This window comes from Silurus meridionalis, chromosome 6 (genome assembly GCF_014805685.1).
Source record: "Silurus meridionalis isolate SWU-2019-XX chromosome 6, ASM1480568v1, whole genome shotgun sequence".
Taxonomy (NCBI): domain Eukaryota; kingdom Metazoa; phylum Chordata; class Actinopteri; order Siluriformes; family Siluridae; genus Silurus; species Silurus meridionalis.
In genome coordinates this window covers 13,329,051-13,352,648 of record NC_060889.1, presented here as the reverse complement: position 1 = coordinate 13,352,648, position 23,598 = coordinate 13,329,051, and the positions used below count along the sequence as shown (strand labels likewise).

At 34.3% G+C, this 23,598-nt stretch overlaps 1 protein-coding gene across 14 annotated transcripts; it reads right to left on the bottom strand.

The window, feature by feature from the left end:
* Positions 1-7,368: 7,368 nt before the first annotated feature.
* Positions 7,369-23,359, bottom strand: LOC124387661 (uncharacterized protein YBL113C-like). Of its 14 annotated transcripts, none has more exons than XM_046852143.1 (17): positions 23,092-23,359; positions 20,558-20,614; positions 20,228-20,284; positions 19,857-19,913; positions 19,485-19,541; positions 17,114-17,155; positions 16,925-16,999; positions 16,144-16,197; positions 13,757-13,762; positions 13,339-13,392; positions 12,403-12,456; positions 12,102-12,128; positions 11,899-11,934; positions 9,946-10,041; positions 9,810-9,837; positions 9,471-9,547; positions 7,369-7,899 (listed from the first exon to the last, which is right to left on the bottom strand). In XM_046852143.1, exons 1-17 carry the CDS (start codon positions 23,138-23,140, stop codon positions 7,886-7,888), a joined length of 840 nt encoding a protein of 279 aa, XP_046708099.1. In that variant the 5' UTR covers positions 23,141-23,359; the 3' UTR covers positions 7,369-7,885. The 14 variants fall into 14 exon arrangements, with proteins under 14 accessions (XP_046708099.1, XP_046708097.1, XP_046708098.1 ...); XM_046852141.1 differs by having other exon boundaries at positions 13,757-13,810; positions 19,488-19,541; XM_046852142.1 differs by having other exon boundaries at positions 13,757-13,810; positions 19,488-19,541; positions 20,231-20,284.
* Positions 23,360-23,598: the final 239 nt, after the last annotated feature.

Below are 23,598 nucleotides of genomic sequence, written 5' to 3'. Positions count from 1 at the left end.
ACCAGTATTTATAAGTTACCGAGGACAACGACCACAATCCGTCCACCAATCAGAGCAAAGGGTTGAATTCCAGCGACAGTAGTTAGGCCAGCAGTTAGGCTCGTGCTCTAGTCGGGTGATATGATTGGCCAGTGTCCATGCCGCTAACCAATCACTGTACGGAGTTTCTTGTTGCTATACCTCCAGTAGGTAGGTCTGTTTTTTTCCCGGATGCTGCACTAAAAATGTTGTGAGGCCAGTTTTCTTTCTGTGAAAGGAAAAAAATAAATAAAATTTTATATATATAAATATAGACACACACACACACACACACACACACACACACACACACACACACACACAGATATCTATCTATCTATCTATCTATCTATCTATCTATCTATCTATCTATCTATCTATCTATCTATCTATATATATAATATTACTCCTTCTGACCATACACTTCAAGTGATGTTTTTCTGTGGTTTTTCACGGTATGCAAAACATAAACATATTTAGTTTAAAACATGCATGTTTGGGCTCTTTGTGCTAAAGAAACAGAACAATGTTTAAATTATATAGTGTGTTGAATTTTATAAGTCTAGGGACAATTACTACTGTATAACTTTTACATTAATGGCATTTTGGCAGACAATCTTATCAAGACCGATTTACATTTTGTCATTTTATACAACTGAGTAGGTGAGGATTAAGAGCCTTGCTCTAGGACCCAGCAGTGGCATCTTATTGGTGCTGGGCTAACCACTTCCCATGGCATGACATGGGGTATAACATTTGTTGTACTGCTTAAAAGGTGGAGAAGATTAACTGCAATCACATGCAAAACTGTTTCCCAACTGCAAACGTTATGTGCAATGGAGAAACACCATGGGTGCTCCCCTATTATATTTCAATCTGTCACACATGAGGTACCTTAACTGCTGGCAGTTGCCCTGATAATCAATTAATAAAAAAAAAAGGAAATACAATAAATATACCATAATTATTGCATCATGGTGTCTGGTCAAATGTGGCCTGACTTTAGGCACAAAGGAAGTTTTATGCAAAGCTCCAGAATTGTGGTCATTCTTATTTTTATCCTTGCGGTATTTGTACCATAGTTCAGTTGCGATTACGTCTTGGCAGGTAGCCGATTTAATGGCAATACTAACTGTGTTCAGCACTTACACTTCTGTAATATCAACAGATTATTTACTTCCACAGCTGTTTTATTTATTACAGAACACTACTTAGTGCATAGTGTACTGTTTGAAAGAAAACCATTAAAGCTTGTTTTTTTTATGCATTTTTTGTTGTTGCCAACATCCATGAGACTCTTCTGCACTCTTCAGCAGACCCCAAAGTAAAAAGATTCTTTACAGAGTAGCTTGTAAGAGCATTTGTTTTGTTTTTTTCACAACAAAAGGGTGAAATCCCTAAATCCAACCAACTTTTGAACACTGCACTGTATGGCATCCGAAACCATTTTGTATTCAGTCTATGTTTCTGAGGCAAACAAATAATAGTAATAGTGTTTTTCAGTGGTTTTTGACACAATGGCTCTCAGTGGCAGAAGTCCATTGGTAAAGAACCTCAGAATGAGGACAGCCAAGATGTAACCAACAGGTAAACCGACAAATTGTTGGAAATGCACATACAGCACACTGCTGATACAGGTATACTTATGCAGCACAGAAGTTAGAGGAGGTGTTAAGTAACCACACAGAGCAAAACAAGCTCATTATACCATGCTGTCAATGCCTGTTTTCTCCATGCAATATGACCCTGCCGGCTTAATATCTTTGACGCATACATGCACACACACACACACACACACACACACACACACACACACACACACACACACACATATATATACCCAGAGCCAAGGGTAATGGAATCCAACAGGTCACATGGCTTGAACAAGATACTGGTAAGAAAACAGTCACGTATTTTCCTGCATGAAGCATCTCCAAGAAGTATACAAGCAACACAGTTGACCTTTCTGAATGGAGACAGCGAGATGGATATACAAGGCAGCCTTTAAAATACTATATCAGGGGATGTCTGAAAGTGGCAGGGACATTTCCCTTTTTCAACTATGAGTGCTTTAATCTTTCTGTAAGAACATTTCTCTCCATGTTAGGAGTAAACAAGGATACTTTATTGATAATGTTCTATCCTGATTAAGAAAACGAATGATACACAAAGCCGTATGATTAATGGCCTTATTTTATGTCAGTGCTGCATGTCTTTAATTTGGCCCTACAATGCTTAAAGAGCCACAGCCTTTAATCTGACCATCATTATAGACTACATCCAGGGTTTAAGTTCTACTGTGATTTTAATCTTTAAGAAGGATAAGCAGGTCAATTAATTCCTCTGTAGAACTGAGGATTAATAAATGTCGTGAATATGGATTTAAAGACATACATCAGAACAAACCACCTTTTATCAGTAATTCTGATATACTTGTTCTTTTTTCACATTATTCTTATTCCAATTGTTACACACATTTTTCTTAGGACATGTTTTAGATCACGTCTTCTATAATAAGAATTCATATGTGAACACCAGTTTGTATTACTGTACCAGTTGTTTGTGCATGGTTTTTATTCCCTCCTCCACACAGGCATATGGTAATGATGAGGTTTAGTCCAGTGGCGTGATGAGGAGAAGACCAGTGAGGTGGGTTGAGCCTGTTTGAGTGTTTTCGTTTTCATGCTTACTTGGTCCGAGATCACTGCCTTGTGTAGAATGGGCTGTTTTGTTCTCTGGTTGTTTTTCCTCCTTCATTAAATGCAATGACTCATCTGCTTCCATCATATGCAGCCACTTCAGTTTTCTTAGAAAACTTTTAAGTGTTTCCATATCAAGCAAATGGACCGAAAGACGATTTTCCCTTCATGTGAAGTGTGATTATTAGCATTAGCAACATCTTTACATGTATATACAAATCAGGAGGCTATACGGTGAAAGATACCAAACCAGTACTGTTTGCTACATACAGTTGGAGACAATAAGGTTTATTAGGAGAAATAAATGATTTCATGCTGTTTTTTTATTTTTATTATTATGATTTTTTAATGAACTTTAAGCATTCTATAAATTTTTTTTATTACATTTAAAATGCATTATGTCTAGAAATATGCTTAAGTAGAAATTATAGTATATTACCTGATTTGTTGCTAAATGTTTGTCTGATAAAGCTAAACAAGCCATTATTAGACTCCTCTAAAACCTTTGCACACTATAGGTTATATGATTATGGTGATGCAAATTCGCCGAACTGTCTTCACAGGAGAGGAACTGAGAACCTGTTTTGGCAGTGACAAACCATGGCAGCTGTTAGTGATTATCAGCAACTTTCACAGCACAAACCAGAGTTCTTGTGTTGGCTGACCCTGAGCCTGTCCTGTTATTCAGTTGGTCTGTAGATCTTATTACAGTAGAAGTGAAAATGGTTTCAGGTAAAATCTCTGTAGCCAATGGGTTATGGAAAACAGAGCAGCAAAGATCTTGAAGAGAGCTTAATGAGACATGCAGAGCAAGCTTTTAGAGTTATTAACTGATAAAATCATTATTATATTATGTTAATATAATTCTAATATTATAATGTATTTTTTTCTGTAAGCTGTCCCTCCTCCATTAATAAGCAAAATGCTTATAGAGAGAGCATGGGGTAGCACGGTTCCTGCTCCAGTTGGCCTCCCCAATAGGAGATTGTTAAGGTCCCAATTTTGGTGTAATAATAATTTTATGGAGCTATGGAAACGTGAGCATGCTGCTCCATGAATGCACAAAAACTGTATGCAAAGCAACATTGGTAAACATATATATATATATATATATATATATATATATATATATATATATATATATATATATATGTCGATATGTATATTTATATATATATATATATATGTCAAATAGCAGCCATTATTAAAAACTTGTTTGTCACACCAAATATATATATATATATATATATATATATATATATATATATATATATATATATATATATATAAAACCCAGGTACATCTATTTACTGTCCAGAGATGTCTGGACAGAAATGGTCTTCAAGCCATACCTTCAACATTGAAACAGAGCTAAGCGACTTATCTATGCATGAAACATAGGAACTGGGGTGCAGTTAATTGGTAGCAGAGACTCTAGACGGATGAGTCAAACTCTGAAATTTTTGTCTGTAGCAGAAAAAAGGTTGTTTGGTGAAGAGCTGAAAAGTGGTACAATAATGAGTGTCTGCAGGCAACTGTAAAGCACAGTGGAGATTCCTGCAAGTTTGTGGCTGCATTTCTGCAATTGAAGTTGGAGATTTGGTCAGGATTAATGGTGTACTTAATGTTGAGAAATACAGGGCGGTATCTAATTGGGCACAAATTTATTCTGCAGCATGACAACAACCCATATATACAGCTAATGACATTAAGATCTATCTTCAAGAGAGATTACAACAGTAAGTAATAGTTTTGGCACCCACAGAGTTCTGATCTCAATGTCATCAAGTCTGTCTGGGATTGCATGAAGAGACAGAAGTATATGAGGTCCTCCAAGATGTTTGGAAAAACCTACCTGCCGAGTTCCTTCAAAAACTGTTTTTAGGAGTGCAAGTGTACCTTATTGAAGCTGTTTTGCAGGCAAATAGTGGTCACACCAATTATAATTTTAATTTGGATTTCTCTTCCATTCATTTACTTTATATTTTGTCGAATTTTTGATTATTTTCTACATTGTCAACTTATAGAAAACATTTAAACTATGAAGGAACACACATAGAAGTATGTAGTAAACAAAAACAATTCAAACTATTTTGAAGGAGTTCCCAGAGGTGTGGAGTGCGTGTTGTTCGCGTTTCCTTCACTCTCTGGTCCGACTCATCCCAAACCATCTCAACTGGATTTTGATTGGGTGATTGTGGGGGCCAGATCATCTGATGCAGCACCCATCACTTTCCTTTCTGAACAAATAGCTTTTACATAACCTAGAGGTTTGTTTGGGGTCATTGTCCTGTTAGAAAACAAATTATGGTCTCACTAAGTACAAACCACATGGGATGGCATGTCACTACAGAATGCTGTAGTAGCCACAGTGGTTAAGTGTGCCCTCAATTTTGACTAAATCACCAACAGTGTCACCATCAAAGCACCTGCACAAATTCATACTTCCTCCTCCATGTTTCAATGTTACGAACAAAAACACAGTGATTAGAACCACAAATTTCAGATTTGGACTCATCAGACCAAAGGAGAGTTTTCCACTGATCTAATGTCCATGGTTGTTAGATGTCTGCCGCTTGAACTCCGAGAAGTATTTATGTAAATCTGTGGTTTCTAAAGCTGGTAATTTTAATAAACATATTGTCTGCAACAGAGGTAGCTCTTGGTCTTCCTTTTCTGTGCTAGTCTTTATAAAAGCCTGTATTATCATTGTGATTAATGGTTTTGGAGGCTTGGGAACACATTTGAAGTTCTTGAGATTTTTTGGACTGACTGACCTTTATTTGTTAAAGCAATAATGGACTGTCTTTTTTCTTTACTTCTTTACTGAGTGTTTCTTACCATAATATGGATTTGTACAGTAGTTGTAGTAGTACTAACAGGGTGATTGACTCAGTACTCACCCTTTCCTCTGCACAAGACAACTAATAGTCTAAAGCACATTAGGCAGGCAAGAAATGTCACAAAATAACATTTGACAAAGCACACCTTTAAACTGAAAACAATTCCAGGTGAAGATTCTGTCATCAAAGCTAACATTAGCTAAAATATAAAACATATTGTACGTTGTTTAACAATTTTTTTGTTTATTACATAACACACACATTTAGCATATTTATTTAGCCCATATATATATATAGTACAGATCAAAAGTTTGGACACACCTTCTCATTTAAAGAGTTTTCTTTATTTGAAAAATTGTACTTTGAAAATTTGAAAAACTATGAAAATTGTAGAGTCACACTGAAGGCATCAAGGGCTATTTGACCAAGAAGGAGAGTGATGGGGTGCTGCGCCGATGACTTGGCCTCCACAGTCACCGGACCTGAACCTAATCGAAATGGTTTAGGGGTGAGCTGGACCGCAGAGTGAAGGCAAAAGGGCCAACAAGTGCCAAGCATCTTTTGGGAACTCCTACAAGACTGTTGGAAGACAATTTCAGGTGACTACCTCTTGAAGCTCATCAAGAGAATGCCAAGAGTGTGCAAAGCAGTAAACAAAGCAAAAGGTGGCTACTTTGAAGAACCTAGAATATGACATTTTTCAGTTGTTTCACACTTTTTTGTTATGTATATAATTCCATATATAATTCCACATGTGTTAATTCATAGTTTTGATGCCTTCAGTGTGAAATTACAATTTTCATAGTCATGAAAATAATGAAAACTCTTTGAATGAGCAGGTGTGTCCAAACTTTTGGTCTGTACTGTATATATGGCTACAGTAAATGAGTGATAAGATGTGGCACAAATAATTGTATTAATCTGCAGGTCGCAAACATTGCCACTGCACAAAGTTTAAGAACATTTTAAAAACAGAAGAATGATAACATGAAGGTGTGTCAAATATAATGCATTTTAAATGTCCACAAATTGATATTTACAAATGTTCTACAAGTACAACAAAAATCTCTTCTAAAATTGCAGGTGTAAAAAGTAAAAGTAAAAGTAAATGAATGCAAATGTCTGACACTGTAGGTCTAGTAGTTGGAAATCCAGTGAACACATAATACATGAAAACTAAAAAATATTTGATATACATATGGGAATAAAAATTGATTAACATATTTGTACTTTATTAATCTTACAGCCACATATATTAATAGCGCTTTAACCACAAATTTTATACAAGCTATATCTGATTATGTTATTAAAAGTACCGTAATTTCCGGACTATAAAGCGCACCCTTATATAAGCCGCTGAACTGAAACTGAATTTGAAAAATATTTTTATTTTTAACATAAATAAGCCGCACCTGTCTATAAGCCACAGGTCTACACTGAAACTAATGAACTTTACACAGGATTTAATGAAAGACACTAAATGCAATATGTTGCGCTTCTATTAGGAGCAGGGGGTATTTTGGGAATAGCATGTCACTGCATTCTTCTGCTATTACTGCGTGTGTTCAAGACTGAGGATTATGTCCTTTTTATTTTCTGATGCTCATTTCTAAGTTTCTTTGACTAACCCATAACGCTGTTGCCAAGAAAAATAAAAAAGCACGAGTTTTGGAAACCTGTCTGTGCTTATATGATTTCTGTTGCAACTGGAGTTTTAGCGAGCTCTCCCTTCACCCAGACTCAACGCGTTGCAACGGTTTGTATCTAAACAGTAGCCAACCAAGTAAGTCACTGTACACTGTCTTTCTCCTTCCTTTCACAACTACTGTATTTCTCTGGGGAGTTTATCTTTTGTCATCATCGTGCTGGAATAGTGAGGCGTGTGTGTGAGGTGAGGTGCGTTTTTTCATTTCCGTTTGGAAATTTTATTGGTCTAAGTTTGTGAATCCGTGAAAAACCCAGGAAAAATCCATAAATAAGCCGCTTCATTGTTTAAGACGCGAGGTTCAAAACATGGGAAAAAAGTAGATGCTTATAGTCCGAAAAATACGGTATATGTATTACAAACATTGACATGTTGACAATTTTTTTTATGGACAGAAAACAACAGAAGTTTTTTACCCAATTCTAAATTTAAAAAGTCCCATATACAGTAAACTTATCATCTCTGCAGTAGTCATATTTCAATGTTGAGTTTGCCAAAACAGTCTATACCTTTACATTCAATGTAAAAAGTGTCACTTCATTACAATTAATTCCAAAGGAAGATCACTGAAGTGTGCAGTCTTCTAATGGTTTTTGCCTCATGCCACTTTTCTCGGCTGCTTATTTTGCTGCAGCTGTAACAAGGTGAAAATAATCCAAATGAATTCAAATAAACTTTTAAATATTAGTCTATGTTGTATGCCAGGCGATATCTAGTTGACAACACCTCAGCCTCAATGACCTGCAACAAATTAGTAGTGCTTTCCTCTCCACTAGAGGTCACTAAGATACTTGTAAATGTTCAGAAAATTCAGCCACTATAAGCACAGGATGAAACGACATACTAGCATATCAGTAAATGCTAATGTCTGCAGGACATAAAAACAGTTCAATGATTTAATAAGTTAATAAATATTTAGAAATCAAACAATTCTAGGGTGTACAATAAAGTAGGTACACTATGAAGTCATAGGGAACATGATTGTAGCGTTGTGTTCACCTGATTCTGCTGATGAGTTTTGTCAGTATTTGGACAGCCACAGAAAAACAAATGAAAGCTGAACAAATCACTGCATGTGATTATGGAGTAAATCTCCGCCAAGTAATCACTGTCTGGTACATTTATTATTCTGAGTCACCACAAGGCTCCAAATAATTGTACTATATTTGTCTGAATTGTAGCTATTCATTTCTCATTGTTGATTCACTGTCAACAATGAGTTAAGAGGAGCACCAGGACCATAATTGCTATTTTTAATATCACAGTGCTCTAAATTCTTAGAGCATGGTGCACGTCTACAGCGCAATCAAATGTAAAAAAATTGTTTTATCAACTCTAAGTGCAGGAAGTACAACATGTAAGTATGTAAATATCCTGCATCCTGTGAAATCCCCTGATAAAGAGTTCACTAAAAAATAAAAATCCACCCTTGAATAAAAGCAATGCTCTTGGGGATTTAATGACATTTGCACCACAATAATGTCTTTGCAAGAATAGGTAGTAATTGACTGAGAAAGTAATCTCTCATCTTGTTTTTTTTTTTTTTTGTAGGGTGGTGTGAAGGGGAGTAGAGGTGGAGAGATAAACAGCAGGAAACACCTTCCCTCACTCACCCCCCCATCAGCAACAATGAGCTATTAAAAGCTCAGGCTTCCTCTGAGCAGCTGAACATGTTGGACCAGATAAATAGCAATACAGGATGGGATGTGGTCAAAAGAAAGGAGCAATGCAAATCCCTTTCAACCCTTTCACTGTGTTCTTATTGTATCTATTAAAATGATCATAAGCCCAAAACCTTCTTTTCAACTACTTCAAAAATAATTACTAAAATTATGGGTGCTGTAGCAGGTTCGAGTCAGGAGTTTCTTTCATCATTTATTCCTCATTAAATGTTCTGCTTGTTGTTGAACTGATGCTGAACTGTATGTTGGTGTTAAGTAGATACCACCAAGAGCCAATCAAAACGAGTTCTAAACAGAGTGCGTGCTTTACCCTGATTGGTGGCTTGCTGTGTGCTGAGTTAAGTAAAAAGTACGATATTTGACTTTGAAATGCAGTGAAGTTAAAGTAAAAGCCTCCCCAAACAGAAATAGTTTTGTAAAGTACATACATGTGAAAAAGCTACTTAAGTACAGTAAAGAATTACATTTACTTCCTGTCCACCACTAGGAATGATTAATTGATCACTTAAGGTAGTAGTCATACCATTCTCCTCCCCTCCTGTTTTGACTCCCAAAAGCATGACTCCATCTTTGTTACTCTCCGTCCTTTGGAACGAAGCACTGAAAGTTCAGCAGCAACATGGGAGCAAATACAGAAAAACAATCATGACTCCAGGGAAACACTTACAATATAATGCCAGTGTAAAAATAGTACATTTTCCTAGAGGCTTAACAAAGCTGATATACTGTATAAGGTATATTACTGTATAACAGTTTGACAACTTTCCAAGCAAGAAGTTAAGGTGAAATACTCAAGATGATTTCAACGATAGAAACAGTCACTTTGGGGAATTTGAGTTTCTTTTAAACCCAACATACTCACTTCTCTGTTCCATGGTCCATGGTCTCAACTATGGGACAACAAAAATGTAAAAAAAAATGAAGAAATATTTAATTCTAATGTCCAAATCAAGTACAGAAAAAAAAGTGTTTATAATACAGTGGAGTTTGGTAGATACCTGGATGATTCTGGGCTTTATAGCACTTCCAGTACGCCCCAGCAACTATGATTGCAACTGCAGATAACCCCAAAACAATCCAGACCCATTTATGATCTGTAAATGAACAATGTGTTTGCAGAAATTAGTACATTACATCCATATTCATTTACTTGGCTTATGTTCATTTACCCTAATTATTGCCTGTAATTTGCACAGTGGTCACTTTTTCTTTTGTATATATACACTGTAATGTATATACTTTCATTATGTCTCTACTTTTTGTATATATTTGTACATTTCTTATTCTTTGCTACTGTAACAGAACTATCCCCACTGTGGGATGAATAAAGGCATATCTAATCTAATCTTATAGAACCCAATAATGACACCTACATTCCCTGATGAAATTTTTAAGGTCAAATCTGTGATATTTTATTATAAAGCGAGTTGGAAACTGGAATACATGGACAGTCCTTCAAAACCAATAGACTTTAATCCTATAGAACATGCCATAGAGTGGGAACATAATTTGAACAGAAGATGAATCAGTGTATTAAACTCCTCACTAATGTTGACAGAAACTTGAAAGAATTGATTGAGTTATTAGTGAAGAAATTACATTATGTTAATATGATTGGATTGCCTGGTTTATAACCTCAGAACTAGTACATGGAAACATAAGTTGGTGAAACATTACTGCACAATGAGGAATCAACAGTGTTCACTAGATTAAAGAAAAAACTTTACTCCAGTATTCACTGATTACATGAATGTAGTAATGAGTAATATTAGCTTTTAGGTTGTCAGAAATTATTCAGACTGGTTTAGTCAGAACTTTACTAAACATACAAACCACTAGCCAAACTTTAACATCTTTACATGTATTAAATATTGTTAAAAACTGATTATAAAACAAAACTATTATTAAGTTAAGTCTCTCCTCTATATTTTTTAGGTCAATCACCCTTTATTGAAATATGCACTTCACATTAATAGTTTGCTCCTGGCTGTCCTAACCATAAATAATTAACTACATGCATAACTAACAGTCACATACCCATCTAATAACACACATGTAACTAATACAGTACTCTAAATGTCATGGTGACGACGATTTAGATGTATGTAAGTAAAAATACATTAAATATGTACACATTTATCTCCTATTTTCTATTATGTAATAATTATTAATAAAAGTATATTATTCAGTTTTTGTTTTTTTACGTTTTTAAATACCGTCAGCTTCACATGTTCCTATTCTATTTGCTTTCATTTAGAAAACCTTTTTTCAAATTAGAACAGTTTATATACAGTTATATAATGATTAACAGTTATATAATAATTAACAGTTATATAATAGTTAATGTATTAAGATCTGTTTACAGATGTCTGGTTATATAATGTGGATATTAGGTAAGGTTGTTTTTTTTTCACATTTTATATCAAAGTCATAGTTTTAGCATATATAGGAATCAATGCTTTGCATTTTCTTACTAACTTGCCCAGTTGCAAGTGTCAGATTTATGACCCAGGATTATATTTAAAATTTTTCCACCACTACATCTCATGAACTGTGACACGTATTTCTTTTAATCTATTTAAAGATGTTCAAATGTACTCAATGAATTAAATGTTTAAATTATTACAACAACAACAGTAATAATAATAATAATAATAATAACAATAATAGTATTTATAGTTATAGTACTGATTAACAAAACCACTATGCCAATTCCAATTAGAATGTGTTTGTTTTTTAATAAAGGTTGATGACAGTGTTTCTAATTAAAAACTCACATATCTTCAGTCATGTCGTAAATGTCCTAGCTATTCTAGGTTGAAAGAAAAATTATTTAATTAAAATTAAAATTAAAATAAAAAAATGAGATGTTTCTGTGTCATCTGCAAATACAACATGAATACATTGCTTGTGCAGGCATTCAGTAATCTGTAATTAGCGAACATACACACCAGCTTCTTTATCTTTAGTGCCTCTTTCATGCTGTTCTATGAAATAAAATAAAGAAAAAATCACTGTCTAGAAAATAGTGATCACAAAAATCACAAAAGAATAGAAATAGAATAATCCTCAAGTTTGCATAATGTTGTATTAATGTTTGATATGATGCACTTGTTAATATGTACATATTGATAATTCGTTGAAAGTTATTTACCTGAGTCTGCTTTGTTGCCAGTATTTTCTGAATGATTACACAATTTACAAATCATAACAATCAACATTTCTTAATCACGATGACAGATATAACACTTGAAAACTGATATGAATACAAGTAAAAATGTATTAGAAATGCACACATTGATCTCACATTTCAGTTACGATAGCATCATGTCAGAAATGAAAATTAGATCTAAATGAAATAGAATAATCCTCGAATCTGCATAACATAGTATTAATGTTTGATATAATGCACTTGTTAATATGAACATATTGATTATTGGCTAAAAGTTACTTACCAGGTCCTGTTTTGTTGCCATTTGGAGCAGATGTAGCATTTAATTTAGTATTTTCTAAATGATTACACAATTTACAAAACACAACAATCAACATGCTTTGAAAGATACCACAATACACTGGTGCATTAGTTTTTAATGAACCATATTCTTAGCTAACAGTCACATGCCCATTATATCACTCACATGCAACTAATACAGTACTCTCACTTTCTTAATCATGGTGACAGATATAACACTTCAAAACTGATATGAATACAAGTGAAAATTGTTTGGAAATACACACATTGATCTCACATTTTAGTTACAATAGCTTCAAGACAGAAATAAAAATTAGATCTAACTGAAATAGATTAATCCTCAAGTGAGGATTGTAGAATGTAGTATTAATGTTTGATATAATGCACTTGTTAATATGTACACATTGATTATTGGCTAAAAGTTGTGATCGAAGGGTATCTGCAAGAGTGAAAGGGAAACTTTATAGGACTGTGGTGAGACCTGCGATGTTGTATGGTTTAGAGACAGTGGCATTGAGTAAAAGACAGGAGGTGGAGCTGGAGGTAGCAGAGCTGAAGATGTTGAGGTTTTCATTGGGAGTGATGAGGATGGACAGAATTTGAAATGAGTTTATTAGAAGGGCAGCGCATGTACAAAGTTTTGGAGACAAGGTGAGGGAGGCGTGATTGTGATGGTTTGTATATGGGGTATATCGGTAGGACAATGCTGAGCATGGGGCCACCAGGAAGGCGGAAAAGAGGAAGGCCAAGGAGGAGGTTAATGGATGTGGTGAGGGAAGACATGCAGGTAGTTGACTTGAAAGAGGCAGATGTAGAGGACAGGGGGGTATGGAGACGGATGATCCGCTGTGGGGACCACTAATGGGGAAAGCTGAAAGAAGAAGAATAAGCAGAAGATTATTGGCTAAAAGTTACTTACCAGTTACTGTTTTGTTGTGACTTGGAGCAGATGTAGCATTTGAATTAGTATTTCCTGAATGATTACACAATTTACAAAACACAACAATCAACATGTTGTCAAAGATACCACAATACACTGGTGCATTATTTTTTAACAAACCATATTCTTAGCTAACAGTCACATGCCCATCATATCACTCACATGCAAATAATACAGTACTCTCACTTTCTTAATCATGGTGACAGATATAACACTTAAAAACTGAAATGAATACAAGTTAAAATTGATTGGAAATACACACATTGATCTCACATTTCAGTTACGATAGATCTAAATGAAATAGAATAATCCTTGAATCTGCATAACATAGTATTAATGTTTGATATGATGCACTTGTTAATATAAACATATTGATTATTGGCTAAAAGTTACTTACCAATTACTGTTGTGTTGTAATTTGGAGCAGATGTAGCATTTAAATTAGTTTTTTCTAAATGATTACACAATTTACAAAACACAACAATCAACATGCTTTAAAAAATACCACAATACACTGGTGCATTAGTTTTTAATGAACCATATTTTTAGCTAACAGTCACATGCCCATCATATCACTCACATGCAACTAATACAGCACTTTTACTTTCTTAATCATGGTGACAGATATAACACTTCAAAACTGAAATGAATACAAGTGAAAATTGTTTGGAAATGCACACATTGATCTCACATTTCAGTTACGATAGCATCATGTCAGAAATGAAAATTAGATTTAACTGAAATAGAATAATCCTCGAGTCTTCATAATGTTTTAATGCATTGAGTTGTCAGTATGTACAAACCCGATTCCAAAAAGGTTGGGACACTGTACAAGTTGTGAATAAAAAAGGAATGCAATAATTTACAAATCTCAAAAACTTATATTTTGTTCACAATAGAATATAGATAACATGAAAAATATTGAAAGTGAGACATTTTGAAATGTCATGCCAAATATTGCCTAATTTTGGATTTCATGAGAGCTACACATTCCAAAAAAGTTGGGACAGGTAGCAATAAGAGGCCGGAAAAGTTAAATGTACATAAAAGCAAAAGCTGGAAGACCAATTTGCAATGTATTAGGTCAATTGGTAACATGATTGGGTATAAAAAAAACCTCTCAGGGTGGCAGTGTCTCTCCGAAGTCAAGATGGGCAGAGGATCACCAATTCCCCCAATGCTGCATCAAAAAATAGTGGAGCAATATCAGAAAGGAGTTTCTCAGAGAAAAATTGCAAAGAGATTGCAGTTATCATCATCTACAGTGCATAATATCATCCAAAGATTCAGAGAATCTGGAACAATCTCTGTGCGTCAGGGTCAAGGCCGGGAAACCATACTGGATGCCTGTGATCTTCTGGCCCTTAGACAGCACTGCATCACATACAGGAATGCTACTGTGATGGAAATCAAATTATGGGCTCAGGAGTACTTCCAGAAAACATTGTTGGTGAACACAATCCACCGTGCCATTCACCGTCGCCGGCTAAAACTCAATAGGTCAAAAAAGAAGCCATATCTAAACATGATCCAGAAGTGCAGGCGTTTTCTCTGGGCCAAGGCTCATTTAAAATGGACTATGGCAAAGTGGAAAACTGTTCTGTGGTCAGACGAATCAAAATTTGAAGTTCTTTTTGGGAAACTGGGACGCCATGTCATCCGGACTAAAGAGGATAAGGACAACCCAAGTTGTTATCAGCGATCAGTTCAGAAGCCTGCATCTCTGATGGTATGGGGTTGCATCAGTGCATGTGGCATGGGCAGCTTACACATTTGGAAAGGCACCATAAATGCTGAAAGGTATATCCAAGTTCTAGAAGAACATATGCTCTCATCCAGACGTCGTCTCTTTCAGGCAAGACCCATTTTCCAACATGACAATGCCAGACCACATACTGCATCAATTACAACATCATGGCTGCGTAGAAGAAGGATCCGGGTACTGAAATGTCCAGCCTGCAGTCCAGATCTTTCACCCATAGAAAACATTTGGCGCATCATAAAGAGGAAGATGCGACAAAGAAGACCTAAGACAGTTAAGAAACTAGATGCCTGTATTAGACAAGAATGGGACAACATTCCTATTTCTAAACTGGAGCAACTTGTCTCATCAGTCCCCAGACGTTTGCAGACTGTTATAAAAAGATGAGGGGATGCCACACAGTGGTAAACATGGCCTTGTTCCAACTTTTTTTTTAGATGTTTTGATGCCATGAAATTTAATATCAACTAATTTTCCCCTAAAATTATATTTTTTTTAAGTTTAAACATTTGATATGTCATCTATGTTGTATTCTGAATAAAATATTGAAATTTGAAACTTCCACATCAGTGCATTCTGTTTTTATTCACAATTTGCACAGAGTCCCAACTTTTTTGGTATCGGGTTCGTACATATTGATTACTGGCTAAAGGTAACTTACAAGTTTTTATTTTTCCACTGTTGACATGCTAAGTATTTTCAAAATTATTATTACCTCCTAATTAATTATACAATGTATATGCTTTGAGACAATGTCCATTGTGAAAAGAGCTATAGAATTAAACTTGATTTGATTTGACTTGACAGATATAACACTTCAAAACTAATATGAATACAAGTGAAAATTGATTGGAAATGGACACATTGATCTCACATTTCAGTTACGATAGCATCATGTCAGAAATAAAAATTAGATCTAAATGAAATAGAATAATCCTCGAGTCTGCATAACATAGTATTAATGTTTGATATGATGCACTTGTTAATATAAACATATTGATTATTGGCTGAAAGTTACTTACCAATTACTGTTGTGTTGTAATTTGGAGCAGATGTAGCATTTAAATTAGTATTTCCTGAATGATTACACAATTTACAAAACACAACAATCAACATGCTTTAAAAGATACCACAATACACTGGTGCATTAGTTTTTAACAAACCATATTCTTTGCTAACAGTCACATGCCCATCATATCACTCACATGCAACTAATACAGTACTCTCACTTTCTTAATCATGGTGACAGATATAACACTTTAAAACCGATATGAATACAAGTTAAAATTGATTGGAAATACACACATTGATCTCACATTTCAGTTACGATAGCATCATGTCAGAAATGAAAATTAGATCTAACTGAAATAGAATAATCCTCGAGTCTGCATAATGTATTTAATGCATTGAGTTGTCAGTATGTACATATTGATTATTCACCAACAAAACACTGCAATATGCAACAATATGGTGTACAGCAGCAATTAACAAGGCTTGTGTATAACAACAAATAGTGTTCTTACTTAAGTTCCCTACATTACCCAATGAATTATGGTAGGACCTACAACAGAGAGTGAAGCAACAGCAGCCAACAAGTGCTCATAGAAGTTCTTTAAAACAGATGGTGAAGCAGCTCAGCTTTCTATCTCACAGTACTGTACAGTATATACTGTAAATAAATACACTTGCATTCATGTATACACACACACACACACACACACACACACACACACACACACACACACACACACACACACACACACACCTTGATGATAATAATGATCACATTATGGTTTCTGTTACCTTGAGTGTCATTGCTTAAGGAGGGATTTTGTGTGGAACTGATCAGTGTAGCTGCTGTGCTCAGTGATATCACACCTAAGTGAATAAAGATTATAATACACAATGTTTTCTTTGTGTTTATGTTCTTTGGATGAAATGTAAAGAGAATGCAGTGTTGAAATTCTTCTGGTCATTTATAGTAAGACTCACCATCTGTTGTTGTGTTAACATGATCAGTTGATCTTGAAGTGGCTAAGCAATCAGACATGTCATTCAATTAAACATTTGTCATTCTTCAGTTACAAATGTCATTATTAGTATGCAGTGTGAATGCCTTTCCTGTCTGCATATTTATAAAAACTATGCAACACAAATTAAAGGTGTGCATAAACCGTGCATGTACAAATACATATTTAACAGCAAAGAAATGTATAAAGAGTGAAATGTTAAGTCTGGTTATATAGCGTTGATATCAGGTAAGGTTGTTTATTCACATTTTCCATCAAAGTCATAGATTCAGCATATATAGAAGTCAATGCTTTGCATTTCCTTACTAACTTGCCCAGTTGCAAATGTCAGAATTATGACCTAGGACTACATTTTGCACCAGCCACTACACCTCATGAACTGTGACACGTATTTCTTTTGTGCACCTGTTTCATGTTTTGTTATATATTGTATTCAAATGCACCTTTTACTGCCCTTTTTTTTCACCTTGGTTATTCCATGTTGTTAGTTTTGCTCACAACCAGGTTCTGTTTATTAGGCCTTTGGCCATGCTCTTGTGTATTTTGTGTTTCAGTTCATATATTTAGTATCATGAGTCTTGTTTAATAATACGTTACTGCACCTGCATCTCTCGCTTCATTACATGGTAGCAGTTTTGGTTGGTAGCTGTTATATTGTAACAGAATGATACGTGATCTAACATGTCTAGTGGGCATTTTGAACGATTGCAAGTAACACTAAGCTGATAAAAATGTATGTAAAATTAATCAGCAGCAAAATGCTTTGGAATAAAAAAATAATCAACTTTTAAGGAGTTATTAGTTTGCTTTAAGACTTTACACCACCTGCATATAATATAATATAATATAATATAATATAATATAATATAATATAATATAATATAATATAATATAATATAATATAATATAATATAATATAATATAATATAATATGCATTTAAATTTTTATTTAATTTAGATATAATCAATAATAAAACATTAATAGGAAAATAAATGCTATACGAAAGCTTGCAGATTGGAACTAGTATGTTGTAAATACTAGTTAATACTACAACTCTTCCCCATGGGCAGAGTAAAGTAAATCCATCCATCCGTTAATCCATCAACATCATTTAATATTTGAAAATATTTTAGTTTAAGAAGTTTCGGTCATGTATGAGCGGGCATTAATCTACAGTATTTGTAATATGCTGACACACACACACACACACACACACACACACACACACACACACACACACACACACACACACACACACACACCCTTTTGTAGCACTTGGAACTTCAGTTTAAAAGCTGCAAATGCTGGTATCATCCTCAAGTCTGCATAATGTAGTATTAATATTTGATTTGATGCACTTAGTTGTCATTATGTACATATTGATAACTGGCTAAAGGCTGCTTGCTATTTTCCATTGTTTTATTGTTGACAGACTGAGTATTTTCAGTATTATTATCAGCTCCTAAATAATTACACATTGTATAAAACACAACAATCAACATGCTGTCAAAAAGACCACCAAACACTGGTGCACATTCAATGTTTTTCTCAATCACCTGGTTGCACTTTGCCTTGTGGTTTAGTTGGAACTGAATTACGTACCAACAAAACATTACAATATTCTAATTTAGATCTTCATATCTAAATTATGGAAAACATGTTTTTTATTACCTGGAGTGTCAAATCTGTGATTTGCATTTCCATACTAACTTGCTGAGCTCTATGTTTGGTCGGTGGCTGATTTAATAAGTGATATTATGATCTAACTTGTTTAGCTGGTATTTCAGTGGATTAAATGTAGCAGTAACCTGAAACTATAATAATTTGCAAATTGTGTCTTTTTCTACACTTGTACTGTAGACATTTTAATTATTTTCCTAATGGGAGAAGCCGAAAGAAGAAGAAGTAGTAAATAGGAAAAACATGACAAATATTACACATTTTCATTCGCATTTCTGTAAACAGTTACATACATCACACAGTATAAATAGAATAATTGCTTGTAATAATATTTTGTGAAATATATGCTTATAGAAATAACTGAATATTCTCTTAATGTACTATCACACTAATATTTATCTATTTATAGTAGATCTAAAAAATGATCTTTTCAGTACGCGTTGTCTCTGTGGAGTTCTTCAGGCACCTGACATGATCTTATATTCAGTAGGCATTGGTACTCTACATAAATGACTCCTGACAGTTTTCTGAAATTTTGTGTCGCCAAGTTTAACACTAAATAATACCTAAAGCAGTGAGGAAAAATTATACCAATACCCATTATACCAATAACAAGAATATTCTGTATAATAATAAAAAGAATAGAACTTACCACCTGTATTATTTGTAGTGTGGATAACAGTTGATTGTGTAGAAGCAGCAGCTTTTTCTAAGTAGTGAAAAAAATCTGATGTTACTCAAACACAGAATTCATTTGCATATAATACGGATAAAGCACTGATAGGAAAGTGATGCATTTTCTTGATGAAAGTGATTTAAAATTTTCTGTTACTAAGTTGACATCACCTGATATTCAGTAGGCATTGGTACGCTACATACATGACTCCTGACAGTTTCCTGAAATTTTGTGTTGCCAAATTTAACACTAAATAATACCAATACCCAAAAATTATACCAATACCCATTATACCAATAACAAGAATAGAACTATATTCTGTATAATAATAATAAGAATAGACCTTACCACCTGTATCCTTTGTAATGGGTATAACTGTTGATAATGTAGAAGCAGCAGCTTTTTCTAAGTAGTGAAAAAATCTGATGTTACTCAAACACAGAATTCATTTGCATATAATACGGATAAAGCACTGATAGGAAAGTGATGCATTTTCTTGATGAAAGTGATTTAAAATTTTCTGTTACTAAGTTGACATCACCTGATATTCAGTAGGCATTGGTACGCTACATACATGACTCCTGACAGTTTCCTGAAATTTTGTGTTGCCAAATTTAACACTAAATAATACCAATACCCAAAAATTATACCAATACCCATTATACCAATAACAAGAATAGAACTATATTCTGTATAATAATAATAAGAATAGACCTTACCACCTGTATCCTTTGTAATGGGTATAACTGTTGATAATGTAGAAGCAGCAGCTTTTTCTAAATAGTGCAAAAAATTTGATGTTACTCAAACACAGAATTCATTTGCATATAATACGGATAAAACACTGATAGGAAAGTGATGCATTTTCTTGATGAAAGTGATTTGAAATTTTCTGTTACTAAGTTGACATCACCTGATATTCAGTAGGCATTGGTACTCTACATACATGACTCCTGACAGTTTCGGAAAAATTATACCAATACCCATTATACCAATAACAAGAATAGGACTATATTCTGTATAATAAGAAGAAGAAGAATAGAAATTACCACCTGTATCCTTTGTAATGGGTATAACTGTTGATTGTGTAGAAGCAGCATCGTTTTCTAAATAGTGAAAAAAATCTTATGTTACTCAAACACAGAATTCATTTGCATATAATACGGATAAAGCACTGATAGGAAAGTGATGCATTTTCTTGATGAAAGTGATTTGAAATTTTCTGTTACCAAGTTGACATAACCTGATATTTAGTAGGCATTGGTACTCTACATACATGACTCCTGACAGTTTCCTGACATTTTCAGTTGCCAAATTTACATCTACAGCAGTGAGGAAAAATGAAGTACACTCTTCAATCATTTCATGAACACATTATAATTGTATAATGTATACACACAGTATCTTGTATATGCACAGTATATTGTATATTAATTTATATACAATATGTTATTACCTACTGCACCTTCTGTACATTATTTACCCTCATCCCTGTATATATGGACCTGGGTCCCTGGTCGTCTAGTGGTTAGGATGCGGCGCTCTCACCGCTGCGGCCTGGGTTCGATCTCAGGTCAGGGAACCAACCCCAGCCACTCTTAGTGCCGGTCCCAACCCCGGATAAATGGGGAGGGTTGCGTTAGGAAGGGCATGCAGCGTAAAAACATGTGCCAAATCAAACATGCAGAGGATCCGCTGTGGCGACCCCAACGGGAGAAGCCAAAAGAAAGTTTTATCCCTGTATATATGGACCTCATACCTTATTTATCTACTGCTATCTATTGTAAATAGGCCACTTATTCACTTCTGGTTAGATGCTAACTGCATTTCATTGGCCATGTTCATGTACCTTGCACAATGACAATAAAGTTTAATCTAATTGAATCTAATCTAATCTAATAAACATTATATATATATATATATATATATATATATATATATATATATATATATATATATATATATATATATATCATTTGCCATTACAAATATATTTAAACACATGCACCATCAAAATGATTCATACTCCTGAGCACTGACTCTTAAATCTGATGGGAAATGTTTGTTTCTTTCCTTTTTGAAATTCATTTATTTTGGTTAAGATTTGCACATTTGAAGACACAGGATGACCAAAAGTGTGGCATTCCCTCATCCCCCAGTGCAGACATCCTCTGTACATATGAGCAAACCTGTGAAAAGCTGCATCCTGTGGAACCCTGTTTCTTTCCCAAGAGACCCCTAGAAAGTTCCTGCCAGTGCTTCCTGTCCATAATGAAGTATTTTTTTCTGCGCCTTTATTGTCTGGCCCTATGTGAATTCTAACTGCGCTTGAATCTATGTAGAGAAACAATGATGTCATTGTTGGAATGAAAAAAAAGTGCTGTGTTGTCCTTTAATTAAAAAAAAAAATTCATTAATTAAAAAAAAGATTAACTATAAGTTAAATAAATTCATTAATAAATTACTGATTTAGCAAATAATGAAATCCAGAATGAGCTATATAGATGTCTGTTGTGGATATAAATAGTTAGCATAGTAGTCATGATTATATTATTTAAAAATAAAAAGTATTATTTATATATTGTAGACAATTATTTAGACCTTCTAACCATTCTCATTCTCAATTCTGGGTGCTGATTTCCTGGTTCTGTTGTTTTTCAACTGGAGCAGATTTGCTGTATTTTTTTTTTAATGGCGCCTTTATTTTCTGCCCAGTGCTGCAGTCCCCATGTGAGAAGCAGAGCTGTCTGGTTCCCACTGATTAACACCACATTCAATCTCACACCCATCAAGAGAACACCAGTTAATCCCCACCCTAAACTGATATAGGACTAACAAACATCTACAGATCTTGGACAGAAAGTGGCAGACGATATAGACTTAAAACTATATCATGATATTTCACGATATATTTTGTGTTTTAGATATTAAGATATTAATATTAAGATAATAATGACCATAAGAAGAAAGTCACATCGGAATACAGTCTTGAGAACCGTGCAGGGATAAATATTGAAACCTTCCTCTTTACCGTCATCAAATACTAAACTATACTGCTTAATTAAGCTAAAAAAAAAAAGATTATTATTATTATTATTATTATTATTATTATTGTTGTTGTTATTAATATTATTATTTAAATAAACTCAATACTCACAGGATTTAGAATCTAACCAGGGAAAAACTAATAGAAATGTTGCAAATTTTAATTTCTGTTAAAGTGCATATAATGTTTCAATAGTGTAAACTTGAACTCAAACTATGCTGTAGGAGTTTTAGAAGGTACCGGTATATAATAGAAGATACAATATACAATACAGTTCTAGTGGACATCCTACATTTTTTACGAGTTTGCAGTCTTATACGTATTGATTACATTCAATTTATCATTTTACTAACATCCTGAAATATTCATGCAAATACTTAAACAGCACCATTTTCCCTCTAAGTTTGTGAAAGTGCTGCTGTTCCACAATTTAAAGGCCTTCTAGACTGCTTCATCCTTTCATCCTACTAAACCACAACGTCTTTATCCTAATGAATCCTTAACATTTTGGAGCAAACTAATAGAAATGTTACTCACTGAAAAAGAGAAAATAACAGAAGATAAGGAAGATGGTTCTGGCAGCCATGATGCCTTTCTTTTGTACAGAGCACTGAATCCAACGAGTTCACCCTGAAGCTTCAGACAAGTGCAATAGGGCCAATGCTCACTGCAAGACAGCTTCAGATACAGAGTCTATGCTGCTTATTCCGTCACTTCCATTGGTTAAATAGAGGAAATACACCAGCTTCCACTTGGGTGGAGGTCTGGTGGACTGGATGGGAGGTGGAATTGTTTGGGCATGAATAAGCTGGAGTGAGAATTCCAAACTCTCTGAACAGGAACCCGATGTCCGAGGCGGTGTTTGTGTTTTTTTTGCACAAACGTCTTTCAGTTAGCTTTTCCTTCCTGGCCAGCCTCTGCAAGCAATACATGCACAGGCAAAGAGACTGATAAATAAAGTATAAAAACTATATAAAATAAAATATAAGAATATATAGGATATAAAGATAGATATATACTGTATGTGAGAGAAAAAGATGTATA

Excerpts from the sequence above, each read along its gene's own strand:
- LOC124387661 (XM_046852138.1), bottom strand. The coding sequence starts at position 23,140 with ATGGCTGCCAGAACCATCTTCCTTATCTTCTGTTATTTTCTCTTTTTC. Across the intron at positions 19,914-20,227 it reads CATTACAAAGGATACAGGTG|AAAAAGCTGCTGCTTCTACA; the intron begins GTAAGGTCTATT and ends TTCACTACTTAG. Across the intron at positions 17,156-19,484 it reads CACTACAAATAATACAGGTG|CCACTTCAAGATCAACTGAT; the intron begins GTAAGTTCTATT and ends CTGATTGCTTAG.